Genomic DNA, 15,417 nt, shown 5'->3' on the forward strand with positions numbered 1-15,417 from the left:
GACAGAGACAATAAAATGAATCTTGACATACAATATATGTATGCCTATCCAGTGTTTTTAACTTTTATTTTCATATGTATATGTGTAGGTATCTGCACAGGCCAGAAGAGAGTGTCAGATCTCCAGGAGCCGCCTGACACGGATGCTGGAACCCAAACCTGGTCCTGTGGAAGAGCAGAATGTGCTCTTAATCACTGACCATACTGTTGTAGAAAATATTTAGCCATACAACATTTATAATAATACATATTTTGTTGTATTCATACTGTTTATAATATAGATGTGTTCAGATTCATTTATATGTTAAGAATTGTTTTGAATGTTTATCTGGAAAGAAAAATATCATAACAAAATGCTGTATATTTGGGGGCTGGAGAGATGGCTCAGTAGTTAAGAGCTCTTGCTGTTCTTGCAGAGAACCCAGATTCGGTTCTTAGCCTCTCTGACCGCTCACAAACTCTCTGTAACTGCAGGCTCTGTGATCTGATGCCCTCTTCTGGCATGTGGTGCATATACATACAGGCAGACAGAAACTGTTTAAAACAATGCTTACATATCTTTTTCAGAGAAAGTAAAAAACAACAACAAAAAAAAGGTTCTATTTGCAGGCTCTAGAGCTGAGTCCTCCTCCTGACTCACTTGTAAAATTATAGGATGTATGGAAGTGCACAAGGGTAAGCCCATCGTGTTAACCAATGTGTCACTCCAGTCACAGGACTTGATGTTTATAGATATCATAAGCTTATAAAACAAAATGTTACTTGCAAATCTGGGGAGATTTATGTGATAGGACAAGATGTGATAAGGTTGTTATTTGATAATAAGAGTTTGGCTATATCCCCATTCCAGCTCTGAATTTCTGGGTCAAGTGATCTATTACCTAAGCCTCCTGAGAAGCCAGGACTATAGGATATTGCCACTGAGCCCGGCAAAATGACCATGTTTTTTTGTTTTTGTTTTTTTTAAGATTTATTTATTTATTGTGTATACTGTGTTCTGCCTCCATGTACACCTGCAGGCCAGAAGAGGGCACCAGGTCTCGCTGGGAATTGAACTCAGGACCTTTGGAAGAGCAGCCAGTGCTCTAAACCTCTGAGCCATCTCTCCAGCCCCAAAATGACCACTTTTATTTCCAAATTTAAAGACAAATTAGAACAATGAACCCAGTCCATAAGTGGCAGTCATCACTTCCATTGGCTCATGATGGAAATGCTGCTATACCTGGCCCTATTAACTGAGGTCCTAGTTTTTGCCTAAAGGAATGACTTTGATTTCTCCAGGCACTTTACACTCTAACACATGGTAAAATTTTGTGGCCGGTAAAAACTCCCCTCAGAGATGGCACATTTCTTGAACCCCATGAGTAGCTCAACTGTTCGTGTAAACACTATTGAAGAAGCCCAAACCTGGCTTATTAGTACTTCCACAAATAAGTAACAAATGTCTTCTATCACATAACCCATATCCCAAAAGAAAAGGAAATGCAATAATTCACAGCAAAAGGTCCAAGCACTTGTGAGCCAAACTACAGTCCTCAGAAAAGAGCAGCAAGTACACTTAGCCACTGAGCCATCTTGCCAGGAATCCCAACCTCTCCACCCCAGGTGAAGTCCTTTAGCATGCTAAGTACTAGGTTAAGATACTTAACTCACCCAAACCATGAAAATTCCTATGCTTTGAGATTTGGTTTTGTTTTTCAGTGTATTCGCCCTGAATTCATAACCTTCACACCCTTTCTGGCCCCATTTATACCTCCATTTTACTGAGTGCTAAGTTCTACCTGACAGACATCCAGGGTGTTACTCTAAATCCTGACTAACAATAGGGTCCCAGGCAGCCGGAACAGCCAGGCCACAAATAACTGGTGTAGTAAAACCAGGGCAAGCCAAGTGAACATCAACCCTGCTTGTAGATGCTAAGCAACGAGATGCTCCATCTCTGCTGCCCACACATTTATGGGACTAGATGTTCCCACGGACACCATGTTCTCTAAAATTCTTTTATTTTATTTTAAACTCTTATTTGAAAGTACTTTGGCCCATTAAATAGGAGGCTTTACATCTGTCTTGGCTACAGTGTGTGGCCTTTTTACTTCAAAAATCACCCCTGACAAGAGACAAGTCAAAGATGGGCAGTGGTGGTATACACCTTTGATCCCAGCACTCGGTAGGCAGAGGCAGAGGCAGGTAAATCTCTGTGAGTTCGAGGACAGCCTGGTATACAGTTAATTCCAGGACAGACAGGGCTACAAAAAACCCGCCCCCCCCCAAAAAAAAAAGAGACATTTGGTTTTGACATCTAGCACCCGCAGCCCCCTGGATAGAGTCTCACTATGCAGTGTTGGCTGCCTGGGGCTATGTAGACCAGGTTGGCCTCAAACTCACAAAGATTCTTCTGCCTCTGCCTCAGAATGCTGGAATCAGAGGTGTATACCACCTAGCTTTAAGTTTTTTTTTATGTTCAAAATATACATTGCCCTCATTTTTTGGAGGCAATTTTAACAAGTAACACATGTTAACCATTTGTAAGCAAAAGTATCTAAATACACTGAGAATCTCAGTGTATTTAAATTTTACCTTTAAACCTATAAAAACCATAATTAGAGGAGGTAGGCAATCTGTGGACATAGCAATATGAAAAGAATGCTCGGAACTAGTGAAGCAAGCGATAAGATTCATTCTGCTGTTAACTTTGACCATATGAAAACTTTCCAAAATAAAACCTGCTGTATTTAAGGGGGATCTATTTTCCATCTAAATTTTTCCTGTTTTCTGTTTTATCTGTTATGACTGTGTTTACTCTAGGCTATCTCCATCCTTCTTAAGCTGATTATCTCAAGCCTATAATGTACAGATTCCAATCAGTCCTGAGACAGATGGAAAGTACTCTACCAACATCATCAGGCCCCTGAAATCATACCAAAGTAAATGTGCTTTTAAACCTCCCAAATCCAAGACTGTAAGAAACATCTGCTTTTATTTTCATTTATGTGTAAATGACTTGAGTGTGCAGGTGCGCAGAGAGGCCAGATGAGGGTATCAGATCTCTTGGGAGTCGGAATCACAGGTCACAGGTGACTATGAGCCACTTGTGAGTGCTAAGAACCAAACTCAGGTCTTCTCAAAGAATAGCAAGAGCTCTTAGGCACTAGCCCTTCTCTCCAGCCCCTGACAAAATCTGTGATTTTTGAAGATATTTGTATATATGTTGGAAAAAATTCATCTTTGAAACTGAAAAAAAAAAAAAAAAAGACCGAAAAATCTTTTCAAACATACACATTTTTGTTGTTGTTGTTGCTGCCATATATTTTTTTTATCAGGAAGAACTTTGAATCACTTTGAATTCTCCAGTGGCATAAAAATCAGAGTCACATTTAAAAGGTTCCTTAGAAAGTGTGACATAAATATTGCCATTATCCACCGTCACGGTATGAATCCTTTGCTTTACGCCTTTGGAACACCACTTGGGTTTTGCTGATGGGTCTTTAGGGTTTATAGACTGATATAATCCTTCTCCTGTTGCCAAAGTGATTTTGTATTTATGCCAGGGGCAAACTATGCATGACTGTCCATTGAAATCCTGGAGGAGAAAAATAACAGATTAATACTCTTGACATTTCAAGTGTTATGACAAATCTGAGTTAGTTAAGAATCCAATGCAGGAGAGCTGGGTTAAAGAACAGCTTCATCTGAGCACAGGGGTCTTTTCTGAGACTGATACTCCAACCAAGGACCATGCATGGAGATAACCTAGAACCCCTGCACAGATGTAGCCCATGGCAGTTCAGTGTCCAAGTGGGTTCCATGGTAATGGGAACAGGGACCATCTCTGACATGAACTGATTGGCCTGCTCTTTGATCACCTCCCCCTGAGGGGAGAGCAGCATTACCAGGCCATAGAAGAAGACAATGCAGCCACCCTTGATGAGATCTGACAGACTAGGATCAGAAGGAAGGGGAGGAGGACCTCCCCTCTATCAATGGACTGGGGGAGGGACATGGGTGGAGAAGGAGGAGAGAGGATGGGATTGGGAGGGGAGGAAGGAGCTACAGGGGGGATACAATGTGAATAAATTGTAATTAATAAAAAATTAAAAAAAAAAAACAAAAAACAGCTCCAGGAGCAGGCATTTGCCTGTCATCCCAGTACTGAGGAGATGAGGCAGAAGGACCTTGAACTTGAGGCCAGCCTGGACTGAGTCAGGAACAAGGATGAGTCTGCCAGTGAAACAACTGAGCAGGTGAAGGCACTGGCCTCTAAGCCTCATCTGGGTTTTCAATCCGTGGAGCCTGATGAAGACCAGAGCGGCCTCTGCAGAGTGATCCTCTTTGCTCACAGGGATCGTCCAGACAAATGAATAAACGCACAACACAAACAAACAAAGGTGGCGCTCCACCCTTCCCCCACTTACAAGTTATTCAGCACAAAGAGAAACCTAATCTGCGGACAATCAAGTCCTTTCTGTATCAGGTTAGAACACACTGAGCGGGAGCTCCAGCAGACGAAGATCACAGTGCCTTATCTCTATTAATGTCACTTCCTTGACAGAAAAGGGACAGGGCTTCTGGTGCTTCCAGAGAAACTTTCACTATCTTCTAGGAGAATTGTAAGACCTATGTATGAGTTCAAGGCTAATGAATAAGCGATTTGTGGTCCCAACCTTTAAGAAAATTTTTGAGACAGGGTTTCTCCATGGAGCCCTGGCTGTCCTGAACTTTCCTCTGCAGACCAGGCTGGTCTCCAAGCTGATCCCAAGTTTTAAATTGCCTTAGTGAAGTATTGCCAACCATGGGTTTTGCATGTCTGAGAGGCTCCAACATGTCAAGAGCGCTAGATTGTAGCTCACATGTTGAGAAGTAAATTCTTTATAGGCTAAAACACTGGAGACAATTCTATAGCATTCTCAACATATGCTTACAGCCCAGTGCACCAGAATCAGAGGAATGTTAATTTGGGTTCCCACAGAGGTATCAGCAAAGAGTCACATTTTTATAACTTAAATACATGCCCTGTAACATAAGGAACAAGAACAGATATAGTTACCAGGCAAATAGCAAGTGCATAGAGAGTGAAACTCAGGCTTGTTCTTTTCTTAGACAAAACAAAACATAACAAAACCCACAAACAAATAGAAGACAGAAATTAGATAACTAAGAAGGCAAAGACAATTTCCCCAAATTCTTCAGATAAGATTTTAAAATGTAGTTTCTCTAAAATACTTTGAAAACTTTTTATTATATTGAAAATATATACTCATAAAATTCAAAGCATACAATATATAAATAAAAAGTGAATGCATTAGACTCATTGGAACTACTCCATTTGCTCTTAATACTCAAATGCATTGTGAACATCTCTCCATACCTGCACACATAGGCTTGCTTCATTAATTTAATGAGTGCATAATATTCCCCAACATGACTATGTTATAATGTACTTAATGAGGTGGTCTCAAGTTTTCCATTGTAATGATAGTATAATATACTTTTCCTGTACATAGTCAAACATCTGTGCAATTATATGCATGGGGTAGATTATCTCAGCATACTTGTTAGGCCAAAAGATATTCATAGTTATCATTTATCTGCAAAATGGTTTTCTTTGCATTTTACGATATGACTAGGTAAGAACAGAGGCAATCATCTTCAAAGCACTAAAGTAGAATTGAATATAAATTATTAATCTTCGAATAAGGAATATATAATAAAATAAGAATATAGGAAACATCTGAGTTTGCTTAGAGTAAATTTAATTTTACATACCTCAATTTCTCCCAAGTGTAAGGGTCCTCCAGAATCTGAAAAGGAATTGATATATCTATTCATGAAACTGAATTTTTATAGTTTAATGAGGAACAAATACAAATTCCATAAATGAAAATAAATCTTACGGTAGCAGCGAATGTCCATAGCATGATATTCCCCTTTATGGTAGAAAATGACCACTTCTCTGTCATGGACAACAGCTGTCATTCTTTCTGACTTTCTAATGTCATCTTCTCTGCCAACACAGACAGAAGTGTACTTCTTTTCATCATCTTGTTCAGAGATTTGAAGGTCCATGCTATTTAGTGAGGAGAGAAAGAAGACAAGTCAGGAAAGGATGTGAGGAGGAAAACGAAGGAGAAAAACTGTGTGTTTCTCTGTAGTCTGGATTTCTTGGAACTAATGAATGCATTTTTCTATAGGTGTATAGAATAAAACATTTATAAGCACTAGATTATGCTCATCTTTACCTTGATTTAGGGATCCAACATCTGCTAAACCAAGGAAGACTTCCCACTATCAGGGAAGACGCTGGTTACTTTCAATACTTCAGAAGGAACTTTTGGAGCAGATGCCTAAGCCTCAAGAGCCTAAAGCGTCACTGCACTTTCATTCCCTATCACAGTCACTATTAAAGAACATCCAGTTGTTCTCTGCACTGTTTTTGTCTGCTGAAGGAGTCCCATAGGTTCTTGGATGCCCTGCTGCACTGGCTCACTTGAAGTGCATGAACACATGGCCAACTTTTGTCCATCCAACTAGATAACTACTCTGTGCAAGAGGAGAGAGGGCTGAATAGATTATTCCATTTTTATAAAAAGACACTAAGACGATTTTTCCCTTTGGATAACTTATACAAGAGAATTGTAGACTATGCATTTTTTTTTCTTAGAACAAATATTCAGTCTTTTTAATTGGAAAGTGACTCGGTAGCTTCCACACACTTTAAGACTATAATCACAGTCTGTTGACTCCATGTGAGCAGAACTAAAACGACAGCAGTGTTGAGACTTTAGGAGCCGACTGTGACCTCACAAAGTAAGCTCACCCCTGACAGATATTAAGGTACAGGGGCTGGTAGGTGCCTGGACTGCTTGTTACCTTGCAGCAGATCTACTTCAATTCCTTTATTAGGTGAGAAAATGAAAGCTTACAACAGATGACAGAGGTCACAGTGCCACGGTAACATGTAATCACAGCTGTTCACAACACTGGCAGAGAAGATGCTCAAGGAATGGCTGCAGGTAATCTTCAAAGGCCACCACAGAATTACAAAAGAGCTCTTTCCACATTCTCCTGCAGAGCTTTCTCCTTGTTATAGACATCATTTTAGAGAGGTTTTCTGATCAATGACTATGTGATTGTCACTTTGGGAGTTAGGACATGCAAGCTTTCTGCTATCTCCAGGACTGTGTTCTACATAGTATGATTGATAGAGAATGGATATATAAATACGGATGACATTAAAGTAAATCATGATGAAATTACATTGGTTGACAGGGTGAGGAAATTTTGCAAAGAACTGTAGAGTAACTGAGCTAATCAAGTTGAAGCCCCTCCCCTAAAAGGAGCCAGATATGCGAAGCACTGGCAGAAGAGAAATCCATGCAAAAGACAGAGTGACAGCCTTACGGAGAGAAAAGGCTTGTTTAATCTGACTAACCAAACATAAAGTGGAGGATAATGAGCAAGATTGGCCATCTCTTGGTTAGAGGTAAGAGCTGGTTGTATCACACTAGTGGTGACAGAGGCAAGGACAGCTGTTCTAAGAGCACTGAGAAGTCACCAGCAAGGAAGTTTTACATGTTCCCACTTTCTCTGGAAAATGGGTGCTAACAGAACAAGTATGAAAACACAATAGAAAGCTGCTACAGTGAGGCACCACAGCCAGAGCGAGCTGGCTACAGTGTTTCTGATGTGGGAGGGAGAAACAACCAATCCCTAGAGCAAGTCCCATTTACAGGACAGTAGAAGACAGCACAAGGGGCAAGACCAGTACAGAGAGGCGAGACCACACCTAATAACTGCTAATCAAATGATGATAATCTACTTTATCACCTGCCTCAAATTGCAGGTAGGTAATAACCAGAGAAAACTAAAGGCAGTCAATGAAGTAAAATCACTAAATGATACATGAAAAAAACTGGGGCTTCCCAGGAAACTAAATTGTTCTAAAACTGGTTGTTAGCAAAATGCTCAGACTATCCTGCTTCCTTCCTATAAACTTACTTTTTTTAAATTAAATAACCAAATATTGGTTATTATCTAAGTGAAAGGTATAACCACTACAAGCCCCTTTTTAGCCTATACTTCTAAATTTTGTCTGGCATTTCATTCTGTGTGCCAAAGGTAGACATTAAAAGGTAAACAAATCTGGCACAGTGGTGCACGCCTTTAATCCCAGAACTCAGGAAGGCCAGAGACAGGCAGATTCTTGTGAGTTCGAGGCAAGCATAGTCTACAAAGAGAATCTAAGACAGCCAAGGTTACACAGAGAAACCGTCTTGAAAAACAAAATACAAAACCAAAAAAGGATAAAGAAAAAATCAGGACTAAGAAATTATTCAATATTATCCACAGAGACAGTCTCAAGGGCTACAGGTCTGACTTACCCTCAAGAATAACAATTTATAACATGTGCCACTCCGCAGATGTTCTTCAAGATGCAAAGCGACACAGCCAGATGTTTACAAGACATGCTTGGTTTTGAGCCAGTCTCATGTGTCTTAGGCTGCCTTGCACCCTGATCTTCCTGCCTCCATTTCCCTAATATTACAGGCCTTAGATACCACACCAGGTTAATGCAGTGCTTGGGATCAAATCCAGGGCTTGTGCATACATGGAAAGCACTCTAACAACTAAGCTATATCTCTAGCACCAAATGCTATGTGTACGTTTTCAATAACCAAATACTTATTTGATCATCTTAAAAGCCCTCAATAGATGTTTACATCGGACATAGCCTTCCAAATCAAAATAAAATAATTCTAAAGATTTAGCAATCCTAGGTTTTAAATAATATCCTTTTTTTTTTTTTTTTTTTGGTTTTTATTTTATGTGTATGTCTGTGCACCACATGTTCATGCCTGACTGGGGCTTGAGGAGGCCAGAAGTCAGCGTCCGATCCCCTGGATGTGGAGTTAGAGAGGCCTGTACACATCAGGTGGGCGTGGAAGTCAAGCCTGGTCCCTCTGTGAGAGCGGCCAGTGCCCGTAAACCGCCAGTCCAGAGCGGCCAGTGCCCGTAAACCGCCAGTCCAGTGCGGCCAGAGCCATTAAACCGCCAGTCCAGAGAGGCCAGAGCCATTAAACCGCCAGTCCAGTGCGGCCAGAGCCATTAAACCGCCAGTTCAGTGTGGCCAGAGCTATTAAACCGCCAGTCCAGAGAGGCCAGAGCCCGTAAACCGCCAGTCCAGTGCGGCCAGAGCCCGTAAACCGCCAGTCCAGAGAGGCCAGAGCCCGTAAACCGCCAGTCCAGAGCGGCCAGTGCCCGTAAACCGCCAGTCCAGAGCGGCCAGTGCGGCCAGTGCCCATAAACCGCCAGTCCAGTGCGGCCAGAGCCCGTAAACCGCCAGTCCAGTGCGGCCAGAGCCCGTAAACCGCCAGTCCAGAGCAGCCAGTGCGGCCAGTGCCCGTAAACCGCCAGTCCAGAGCAGCCAGTGCGGCCAGTGCGGCCAGTGCGGCCAGTGCCCGTAAACCGCCAGTCCAGAGCGGCCAGTGCCCGTAAACCGCCAGTCCAGTGCGGCCAGAGCCATAAACCGCCAGTCCAGTGCGGCCAGAGCCATAAACCGCCAGTCCAGTGCGGCCAGAGCCATAAACCGCCAGTCCAGTGCGGCCAGAGCCCGTAAACCGCCAGTCCAGCGCCTTAGCACCTTTCAGTTTCACCTCAGCAATATTATAATTGTATGAATTTTTTATCACAGTATAAGGTTTACAACTTTGCCTTACACAGGATAAAGAATTAAATATGGAAAAGGAAATGAAGTGAATGAAAATGATGTCCCACATTATCAGTAGAAACTCCACTGCTATTAAACACAGCAAAAAGTATACTGTGAAATGCTCCTAGTGTTAAAAACGTACAGTTGTGTAAAACTGAAAAACCGTGAATCACACGTTAACGTCAATACTCCAGTTGTACGAAGATGACCCTCACAACCTACCTTCTAAACACTGATGCTGCCACCTTCACAAGGAGTTAAAAACACCTTTTCTTGACCAAACAGGAAGCTACCCTCCTGGAGCCTTTCAGCCTGAGGCTACATTTTGCGGGTAAGTTCCTCACACATCCAATTTGTTTAATGGAGGACTTGGACCTAGATTATATGACTCCAACCCATCAACCTTACAATGTCAGGAGGGAAAAACTATGACTCATTTAAAAGCAAGCGTACAAAAACAGAAAACATTTACTTAGAAATAAAATCTCTAGGCGGTTTATTAGAAGGGAGCTTTAGAAAAGGGAATTTACAGCCAGGCGTGGTGGCCCACAGCTGTAGTCCTAGCACTCAGGGAGGCAGAGGCAGGTGGATCTCTGTGAGTTCAAGGCCAGCCTGGTCTACAAAGCAAGTACAGGATAACGTAGGCAACACAGAGAAACCCTGTCTCAAAACACAAAAAGCAAAAAACAAACAAAAATAATAACATTAAAAGAAAAGGGAATTTACTGACTAACAATGGGCGCAACTAAGCCAGGTGGAAGTCTGAGTGCACCACAAGCCTGGGGTCTAGAACATGCATGAATGAAAGGAGAATGTCTGTACTGATAGGGTTCTCAGAACTGAGAGCTTTCACACCATGTATAAACTTTACACAAGTTAAGCTTAGGAACTACTCTGGAATTTGCAGTCAACCCTTGCTCTAGTTACCCTAGATGGGCTGCAAATGCTGACCAACAAATGCTGGAGTTCTGTCCCTACCATGTGGGTTGGGGGTGGGTACTTAATTTGGCATTTGACTGTTGTGGTTCTAACAGGAATGGCTCCCAGACTTAGTATTTGAATGCTTGGCCCATGGGGAGTGGTATTATTACGTGTGGCCTTCTTGGATGACATGTGTCACTGTGGAGACAGCTTTGCGGTCTCATATAATCTGACTGCATGCTGCCATGTTTCCCACCATGGTGATAATGAACTCACCTCTGAAGTACATGTCATCATCCTGCCTCCAATATTTTCTCCCGTAAAAGAGCTGCTATCTATGGTCATGGTGTCTCTTCACAACAATAAAACCCAAACTAACACAACTGTTATTTGAAAAACTATGATATATGCTCTTTTACAGAATTATTCCACAATAAAATAAGCAAAAATAATTGTAACAAAAAAAGCAAGGGGCCAGGTGTGGTGGCACACATCTTTAATCCCAGCACTCAGGAGGCTGAGGCAAGCACATCTCTTTGAGTTCAAGGCTAGTCTGGTCTACATAGTGAGTTCCAGACCAGCCAGGGCTGTTTAATAAGACTCTGTCTTAGGAGAAATAAAAAGGTAATAAAAATAAAAATAAAAATCACCATAATTTGGGGGTGTTTGTGGCTGATGAGAAGCTGCAACTTCCTGTATCTATGGTCATCTGCTTTGGCTTGATTTGGTCAAAAAAACAAATTCCTAGTGGGAACATTCACCCTCAGAGCTGGAACTACAGTCTTATCAGATTTCATGGAAAGAACACAAGGAAACCAAACGATAAAAAAGTAAAGAAACAAGTAGAGAATGGGGAAATAGGCTGAAGTAAAAGGAAAGAAATTTTAATATGCAACACACACACCCTACAAAGTAAGACACAGGACGTGTGAAGAACTCTTGTGGACAGAAGTAAATGCCAAATAAGCAAAGTGGTCAGAAGACATGAACAGTTCACAGATGAGGAAGTCCTAGTGGGCAATAGAGATGTGAAGATGTTTAACCTCATTGGGAAGATGAAAGAAAATGCAAAGCAAATCCCAAGCCAGAATATTTCCACCCAGCAGACTAGCAAAAACGCTAGAGAAGATAGGCAAGAATATGGCGTAACCCCTAGGATGGCATAAGCTAGTGTCAGTGCCTCTTGGCATCACCCAGTAAGGCCTAACATTCATGACCCAATATCCTACTTGAAGAATGTCAGAAGAATGACCACACCAGCAAACGACAAGAAACAACACAGATCATTAGTTGCGGGATGAATAATTTGTATATTCATTCCATGGAATGCTGTATAGCAGTAGAAATAAACTCGTTTACAAAATGTGAAAGTAAGCTTTCAGTTTTTAATCATATGCGAAAGCACGTAGCAGATCATTCACGAATGCATGCTTTTAAAATATTTCATTATTATTTAATTAGTCTTGGTATTTTGTCTGCAGGTAGTCTGCACACTACCTGCATGTCAGGTGCCCCAGGAGCTGGAAGACAGCATCAGATCCCCTAGAACTGGAGTTACAGACAGTTTAAATGACCATATGGATGCTGGACGCTGAGTTCACATTCTCTGGAAGAGCCGAAGTGCCCTTAAGGGCTGAGCCATCTCCCTGGGCCCCATGAATACGTTTATAGAATAAACTTACAGAGAAAAGCAAGAGGATAATACAAATATTCTCAGAAATGTTATTTCTTATAGTTAAGGTTATTCTTTTTAGTATTCAAGTTGAATACTTTAAATCTTTGTTGAAAACTCAAGAAAAACAGGGGTTTGTATCAAAGCATTTACCTCCTATTACAGGAATGAACTATTACAGAATTTTGTACAGCTTTTGTCAAAACTTAGTACTAGATAAGAAGTTAGATACACACACACACCAAAAAAATAACAAAATCTAATGCATGTAGACTAACTCTAAAAGTTAATCATTCCTGACAACCAAACAAATAAAACCAAACACAAATTTCAGTGTTTGAACACAGAACATTTACAAGGTTTGCCTCCAAACAAGAAAAACTGTAGTGAACTTTGAAGGGACTGATAAGGAACAGGAAGGGCTCTAAGTGATAACAATTTCAGAGAATTAGGACTATAGCCTTGCATATGCTTAGGAAAGTATTACTTTTCAAATAATAATTTTCTTAATGTGTCATAAATGGTACTACTTTTGGTATGTGATGATTACTTAAAATTTACACTCATATTGTTCTTAATTAAATACTGTGAATATCACAATCCATTCAGACAATGAGTTCATGTGTTCACCATTAAGACTGTATATTTTGTTAATCTTATAAACTATTCATGCAAGCCAACATATGCCTACATATTTCCTCTAATTTAATAATGTAGAATCTTTTTTAAGTATAGTGTTCTTACACTGGCAGATAAAATTTATGTATTCACAGCATACAACATGATATTCTGAAGCACACATACACTGTGGAATGACTAAATTTAGCTAGTTAATAAGTGAGTTACCATATATAATTAACATATTGTGATGAGAACAGTTTACATGCACTTAGCTTTTTCAAAAATCCAATATATTATTAACCACAGTCACCATGTATACAATAGAGTTAAAATAACAGATTCCTTTAACTAAATAAAGGAAAGCAGAAAGTTAGTCAACTACCCTAATAGAGGAATAGATTTCCTTAAATTTTAGTTCTGTTCCACCATTCCCTTAAAAAAAAAAAAAAAAAGTGGGGTTTTGTTTGCAGATCCCTAAAATTAGGCTTCTTAAAGTGAGAATTTCATAAAACTACATATTAGCTAAGCAGATGTCAGTTTTAGACACCTCGCTAATGTAGACAATTCATTCAAGTGTACATTTACTGGAGATAAAAGACATGAAACTAAAGGTACTCACGTGTCGCTTCTCTTGAGCAATGACTATGATGCTCTTACTAAGAGTGGGGACTTGCACCACCCATTACCAAGCTTATCTCAAGGGTGACGCCCTTGCTCTTAGGCTCAGGGAGGGGAAATTCGTTAGTCAATTTTCTATCAGTTTGGATGACAATGAATACATTAAGACCAGCTACATTTATTGAGTGATTACTGCTTGGGCACTTTACATGTAAATGTTCATTACTCACAAAAAATTGAAGATTCATGAACTAATATGTTGCTTGTTTTTACTTTCGTTTAACTAGCAGCCAGCGATTTGTAAAAAACATGCGGCCTGAAAAAAAATCATCTTGAAAACCACAAAAACTGTTCAGCAAAAATGTGTAGAGATCTTTATATCGGTGTTGCATACATATGATCAGGAAAGATGGTTCTGAATTTAAATCCAGGAATGCTAAAATACAAGACAGTGTTCATAAATATTTAAAGCTGAACACTTGCTAAACTTAAGTCATGCAGCGGAGCAAATTCTTGCCAGTGTCTGGTATTAAAGATTATCAGGAGGGGTCACCTGGACGGGAATCCCGGAATGCTGAATAAGCCTTCATCATAGAGCGTGGGCACGAGAACCGCTTTAAAACGCGCCTCTACCATTTACAGCGACTCCGGGCAACTCCAGCTGGCTGCCATCCCTACGGCCCCTGGAGCTCTAACACCAGCTGCGTTGGCTAACAAGCCGGCCTGAAGCTGGAGACAGAGCGCGGCAACTACAGCCGCCCCAACCGCCCTCCCGGCGGAGAACATCTGGGGCGCCTGAGACCTCACAAGATCAGCCTTCAGGGTTCACGTGCACATGCCGGGAGCGCGCGTTTAAAGGCCGCAGGCCGGTCCCGCTTGCGGCCGAGGACCCTTCCCGGAAGAGCCACTACAGGCCAGTCCACGAGGGACCACGCGCTCCGAACCAGACGCCGCGGCCGCCGCGGCCGCCGCCAGCCGCCGCCGGAAGTCCACGCCCGGCCCGGCGTCTGGCCGGAAGCAGCGCGCCGGAAAGCTCCGCCCCCGGTCCCGAACCCCGTCCCGCACCGCGAGAACCCAACCTTCAAAGCTGGGGTCCTCGTCCCAGCCCCTCCAGCCGCCTCCCGGAGTCTCTGCGCACGCGCCGGCGGAGGCGTGTCTCCGAGGGGCGGGGCGAGGTCACGTGCTCGGAAGTACTGGTTCCCGCCACGCCTCGGAGTCTCTAACTCTGGCCCTTCCAGCATCAGTGACATAATTTTTTTTTAAAGACGATTATTGGCCTCTAAATTATTGGTCTGCAAATTGGACATTAAATTTATCCAGATTTCAAATCCATTCAGCAATCTCATGCCTAAGAAAGTACCTTGTAAAAACCATTGGCAGAAGCCTCGTGACGCACGTAATCCACGTACAGGACTGTATATAGCAACGAAATAATACCTAGAGCGATCATCAGCTCAGGCAGTGGTTGGATAAAATACAACAGGGACGTACGAAAACTTTATAGCCATATACTGCACACCCAAAGGTCCAATTCCATGCTGGAAAAAACATTGAAAGACATAGCATATAGGTTCCCATGTATAATATGGTCTCTTTAACACAAATACATTATTGCTTGAGATGCAAATAAGCAGGTACGTATGTACACTTTTAAAACGTTTTTTTTAAATTAGTGGTTTCCACTTTCAAAAATTTAACTGCCTATTTCCCTTTTTGTATTTATTTGTATTAAAAACAACACAATAAGAGTTCCTCATACGCCCAGATGTGGAAGCTAAGTAAGTTACAGCTTTACAAAAGTTCTCTATAAACTGGCAGAAGGCAAGAGCCAGCAGCTGTGGGGGCCGAGGTGGAGCACTTGAACACAGAGACCCATTAAA

The 15,417-nt window shown here is 41.6% G+C and overlaps 1 protein-coding gene across 3 annotated transcripts; it reads right to left on the reverse strand.

The window, feature by feature from the left end:
• Nucleotides 1-2,957: 2,957 nt before the first annotated feature.
• On the reverse strand, nucleotides 2,958-14,669 carry Rfesd (Rieske Fe-S domain containing). Of its 3 annotated transcripts, XM_060383580.1 has the most exons (5): nucleotides 13,539-14,534; nucleotides 12,124-12,174; nucleotides 5,891-6,063; nucleotides 5,763-5,797; nucleotides 2,958-3,579 (listed from the first exon to the last, which is right to left on the reverse strand). In XM_060383580.1, the coding sequence occupies exons 3-5, from the start codon at nucleotides 6,060-6,062 to the stop codon at nucleotides 3,316-3,318; spliced, it is 471 nt and encodes a 156-aa protein (XP_060239563.1). In that variant the 5' UTR covers nucleotide 6,063; nucleotides 12,124-12,174; nucleotides 13,539-14,534; the 3' UTR covers nucleotides 2,958-3,315. The 3 variants fall into 3 exon arrangements, with proteins under 3 accessions (XP_060239563.1, XP_021482817.1, XP_021482814.1); XM_021627142.2 differs by lacking the exons at nucleotides 12,124-12,174; nucleotides 13,539-14,534 and adding an exon at nucleotides 14,617-14,669; XM_021627139.2 differs by lacking the exon at nucleotides 12,124-12,174 and having other exon boundaries at nucleotides 14,091-14,533.
• Between the last annotated feature and the right edge of the window lie 748 nt (nucleotides 14,670-15,417).

Source organism: Meriones unguiculatus, chromosome 5 (genome assembly GCF_030254825.1).
Source record: "Meriones unguiculatus strain TT.TT164.6M chromosome 5, Bangor_MerUng_6.1, whole genome shotgun sequence".
Lineage (NCBI taxonomy): Eukaryota > Metazoa > Chordata > Mammalia > Rodentia > Muridae > Meriones > Meriones unguiculatus.